Source organism: Poecilia latipinna, unplaced genomic scaffold, assembly GCF_001443285.1.
Source record: "Poecilia latipinna isolate Pla-1442-1.1 unplaced genomic scaffold, P_latipinna-1.0 Scaffold570, whole genome shotgun sequence".
In the NCBI taxonomy this organism is placed as follows: Eukaryota; Metazoa; Chordata; class Actinopteri; order Cyprinodontiformes; family Poeciliidae; genus Poecilia; species Poecilia latipinna.
Window position 1 is genome coordinate 169075 of NW_015113186.1, and position 5532 is coordinate 174606.

The 5532-nt window shown below is 39.7% G+C and overlaps 1 protein-coding gene across 1 annotated transcript in view; it reads left to right on the forward strand.

Annotated features, from left to right (window-relative positions):
* The first annotated feature begins 3826 nt into the window (after positions 1 to 3826).
* nr6a1a (nuclear receptor subfamily 6, group A, member 1a) overlaps positions 3827 to 5532 on the forward strand; it is a 134230-nt gene continuing 132524 nt past the window's right edge. The window contains exons 1-2 of the mRNA XM_015041827.1: positions 3827 to 4329; positions 4539 to 4846. Coding sequence (XP_014897313.1) covers positions 4780 to 4846 — 67 coding nt within the window. The 5' untranslated portion in view covers positions 3827 to 4329; positions 4539 to 4779. The remainder of the gene's footprint in view (positions 4330 to 4538; positions 4847 to 5532) is intronic.

Genomic DNA, 5532 nt, shown 5'->3' on the forward strand with positions numbered 1-5532 from the left:
ACACACACACACGCACTCACACCGTACGCTCAGAGTACGCGCAACAGGCAAAGTTAGAAACTCAAGACAAAATGGTGTTAATGCGGTTTGAATTAGTTACGGCTATGTAGGCAGTACCCACGATGCCGCGCTGTAGCCACAGCTAATTAATTTATCATTGATAAAGTTAAGAAAAAATACTAATGCTTTAAGACTCCAGCTAAAAAGATATTTGGCGCCATCACCTGGCCAGTTCATAGAATACCAAGACCTGTTCGACCCGCTCTTTTTATTAAATTTCTGCTCCACGTTAGGAAGAAACACTGACAGATTATAAAGCTTCACCAACAGATACGTTTTCATTTTGTCATGGTGTCTAATCCCCCCCCCCCCTCCTACCCCTCATAAAATGTAAATAATACATTACAATACGACAGTATTATAAATACAGAAATGTTTTCTTATGGCCATATTACAGTCTAATCTTGAGTAAGACTGCAAACTTAAGCAGATCGTCACTGTCACCGACCATGAAGAAGAAAACATTTACAGTATACCATTAAATATTCATTTCAATAGCAAGAAATATTCACTGTTATTATTATTGCTAATATTATCACAATCGTGTTAAACAAAAATCAAGTCACTACATCAATTTGACATAAAAAAACTTATTTGTCTATTTCCAATGTGGTCTAAAGAACTAGTTATTCCAGCCAGCACTAGAATGTACAAACAAAGGCCTGGAAGTCAAGGGAGGTACTGTCATGAATCTGAGCAATTATTATCCATCCATCCATCCGTCCATTTTGCTTAACTCCAGCAGTCAGTGGGCGAGAGGCAGGGTGCAATCACAGCAACATCTATAAATGAAAAACATTAAAATAATAAGCACTCGCATTCAATTTCAAAAACTACACAACCATGACAAAAATAAGTGCTTTAGAGGCACAAAACTGACAATGTCCGATCATGCCACACCCTCCCCTTCATCTGCTTCTCTTTCGATCAGAGGGGGTGGGACACCAGCAGGTGCCACTGGTCAGAATTATTCAATGAATACAAAAATATGTGTTTTCTAAAGTTCAGATGAGCTGAAGTCTACTTAAGCAGCATGGGCTTGCCTCCCTGCTGCATTGATGCAGTAATTCATGCCTCACTTTCAATGACATGACACAAAAATGTTCTTTACAGAAAGTATCAATAACAAACATCTTTGAATTCTGATAGAAATATAAACTGGCCATCAGAGAACAAGCAGCATCCAAATGGTACAAATTCATTTATCAGACAAAGAGAATGTTAACATAAAAAGAACCATGTGGGAACCAATAGAAGAGCAGAACTCCTGCAATGTCCTCACAGGTCCGTCACACTACAGCATTTGTCAGTAAGGTAACCATGGTGACTTGGAAATTTCTGACCAATCACACAAAAGTTGTCAGGCACATTATAAGATAATTATCCTTCTTTTGTAAGGTGCAGCAGTGGGACTTGACCATTCCATAACACAAAATCTGCTCTGAGAGTTTCCACTCATGGATTCTGGTGATACTGCACTTCGGCTCTGGATTCAACAGTAGCTTTTGATACCAATGATCAGCTCAAGTCTGGAGCATGTGGGTGGAAATCTGTCATGGTTTCAGTCACACCTCACTGAGATGTTTTAGTGGTATTCTCTGTTATCTGAGTACAGACTCTGATACACTATCCTGGGGTGTACTACCGGGCTCTATTCTTGGATATGCCATTTGGAGCCATTTAAAAAAACACTGAATCTTTTTTTGAGATGATTGCCAGGTCTATTTACTCTTGAAAAGCAGGACACACTCCTAGGACCCTCACTAAATTTTCATAAAAATAAGACAAAGGTAATTTGGTTTGGGCCAAATGGCTGCCCATAGGACACCAAATTTTAACTTTTTATCTTTGGCACCCAGTGGGAAAACCCTGATAACAAATCTAGAAGTAAAAATTAACCCTCTCCTGAAAATGAACAGCCAAGTGACCTCAGGCGTGAATCTTGTTTTTAGCAGTTGAAGCAGCAAAGCTTAAATCTGCTGTTATCTCACAGGAGAATGGAGACAGTTATCCATGCTTTTATCACGTCTTGGCTTGTTAACTGTAATAGACTTCTTGATCACTTACATCTGGTTCTGAAATGTTTTTGACAGATACCAGATAGTGAGAGCACAATATGCCAATTCTAGCCGAACTCCATTGATGTCCAGTTGATATTAGGGTTCCATCTAAAATTCTCTTATTTGTTTTTTTTTTTTTTAATAAATTTGCTCCACTTTATCTCACTGAATTACTGCAGCCCAATTCACACCCCCAGGTCACCAGGTCAGATGCTTTTAAGAGTGTCTAAGGTTCACTGTAAATCCAGAAGTTATCCAGAGGTGAGCTGTTGCAGTGGTGGCTCTGACACTGTGGAATGGTTTGCCTCTACAAATTAGGCAGGATCCATCATGATTTTAAATCTTTTTTTTTTATTTTTTATTTCTGTGTTAATTTTTAAGTTCATTTATTTTAATTTCTGCTATTTGCAATATTTTACTTTGCTTGCTGTTCAACACTTTGATTAAGCTCATTATTTTAAGGTTCTTTATAAATAAATTTGACTGGGGGAATTTGAGAAAAAGTTGCTCTAAGTCTAAGAATATGAGAGAGAATATGCTTCATGGAGCATCAAGGATGCAAGTAAACTCTAACCACTTTCAAAGGATTTTAAAGTAAATGGAAGCAGCCATCTACTGCTGATCAAATGCAATGCATTTGATAATGTAGAAAACAATGTTGGGTGAAAACTTCACAAAGCATAACAACACAGACACTGGCTGTCGAGCAGGATGATAGAGGAATGATGGTTTGGAATTGTTTTGCAGCCACTTGTGAAGTCAAGCAGTTATTCAGTTGACCATGAACTCCTCTGGGTACCTGAAGTATTCTTGAGTCAAATGTGAAGCCATCTGTCTGACAGCTGCATCTTGGCCAAAATAAGGTCACCAACAGTACAATGATCTCAAACAGCAAACCTGGCTGAAAAAGAAAAGAAACAAGTCGTCGCTCTGAGTCAGTCAATGCCAGATCTCAACCTAATTGAAATGTTGGTGTGAGACCTTCAGAGAGTGATTTAGAAAAGAATCTCTACAAACCAAAGATAACTTAATCAACATTGCCTCACAATACAATTCAGAGGCCTGACCCTCTCTTACCTTGAGCTCACTCCACGGGTTTTCTCTGGGGGATGATCTGTGTCTGGTGATGTATTTCTGATTTGGCCAACGCTCATCACCCATTTTGAGTTTATTTGTAATAATGTACTCAATCACTACAATTAATCATAAATCACAGAGAGCTATGATTTACAGGATCCAGTTTTTTCAAGCTTAAGAGTTCATGAACAGCAGATCTTCATAGTCCATTAGAGGGAGAATAGTTGAAGTAATCAGTTGCCTTCTGACTTGGTGATGGTAGAACAGAAAAGGCTTTTTCCTGTCCTACCCCTGGTCAACTTAGCATAGACACGACAACGGTTGTCATGGAAAGCGCTCTTTGCTGCAGCCCCCTGCAATGGAGACCACTGAAGATTGTTCCCCTGTGTGTGGTGGCAAAAATAAATATTGGTCCTTGTCCGGCCAGTGACGGAAGCAAATTTATCTTTGTGTCATATTTGTTCTCCAGAGGAATAGGAAGTATAGAACTAATGGTTCTATGGAACTATTATGGAACTATTTTCCATTAGTATAGAAAATACTAATGGGGAGTGCAGAAATTCTTATCAGCTAAAAAAAAAATAGTTACATTAGTTTTGAAAAGATTGTTAGATACACTGACACCTGTCCCATTGGTACATATTTTCTAAGGTGGGAAAAAGTTGGTTTCGTCAGTATAAATATAGTTAGTTAGATGTAGTGAAGCATCCAGCAAAGGATGTTACACATGGTCTACTGAAAAAAAATCATAAAACACTCTTTCTATAAAAACGTTGACGCGAATTTGATACACAAAAGTTAAGACAAACAAAATGCTTTCGTCAGTTGTAGTCAACAACTGGGATTTCGGTAGCCAAGTAGGACACTAAACTTCACTTCCCAGAATTCCCTCAGGAAGAAGGCAGTTGGCTGTCGCGTGCGCTGGTGTTGCTTTCCAGTTAAGCAGAAGAAACTAAAATAGGCCCAAAAAACCCTGAACGTGTACAAACAACTCGGCTAGTTTAAACTGATTTCGCACAGAACAGGTTTTACATTTGTGTTGCAGTTCAAATGCAGAAGGTTGAGAAAAAAATGCTTTAATTCACCTGCGTTTACTTTGCTCAGCATACGCCTTTTCTAGTGAACTGAAAAGGTAAGGTCAGCTCTAATTATGTACAATTGAATTTACATTTCGGTTTTCTGAGTTAAAACTCGGTATTTTGATAAACACTTTGATTATAGCAAACTGAAAGGAATTATGTTCGCATTGCACGCGTGATATTTATTCTAACAATAAACCAAGCTTTTATTCGACAAAAGCTACTTAAGTTCCCAGGTTACTGAACTCCGCCCTCCTTTCAGACCTCAAACGCACCATTCCTGGGTGTGTGTGTGGATCCAGTAATTCCCTGCTGACTGGAAACAGTTCGCTGAAAGGCATGGGACCGCGGTCCGAGCGGTGACGCAGCAAAGCTGAGGACAGCTTGTTTCACTTCATAGCAACATCAACGTTACTGTCACCCCTCAACCCCGCCATCATCCCCCTGCTGTGTGGTGGTGAGGGGCAACGCTGGGCTGACTCCGGATCAGCCCGTGCTGGAGGATGGAGATAGAGAAGAGGACGAATGGGTTCGACTACCCGGAGAGAAACGACGCCAAGTCAGCGAACGGTAGGCTAGCACCGCACCTCCATCCAAAACACATGGCTGCATGTTTGATGAGCCTCTGAGTGTGTCAGTGCTGCTGCTGCTGGAAGCGTCTGCAAACTGTTGCTGAGGGAGACGAATGAATTAAATAATAAGCTGCATTCCTAGAACTAGTTTAGCGAGTGGGACGGAGTTTAGGTTTGTAAACTTACTCTTTCTGACCAAAGAGTAAAATTATAAGCAAAATTTGGTTTGTTACTCAAGAGGGAACGAATGAATTGGGGTTATTATTCCAACGTGTGTGTGTTTACTTGCTTTTTGAGTTGTGTGTGTGTGCGTGTGTGTGTGTGTGTGTGTGTGTGTGTGTGATTGCTGGAGCTGCTGGGAACAGAGGTCGGAATGTTTTTATTTGGAGGTGGTCAGTCAGGCCCGAGGAGATCGTAAAAGGTGAACTTTTGAACTTGGAGAAGGCCCTGCAGCCATTAGCTTGTTAGTCTCCCAAATCCGGACAGAACGAGAACGGGTTGACATGGAGGAATGGGTTCTACCGGGGTTCTGCTGCATGCAGCTTCTCACATGGCCCTGGTCTACAGTTTGCAAGGAAAAAATAAAATAAAATAAAATAAATATATATATATATATATATATATATATATATATATATATATATATATATATATATATATATATATATATATATATACACTAAA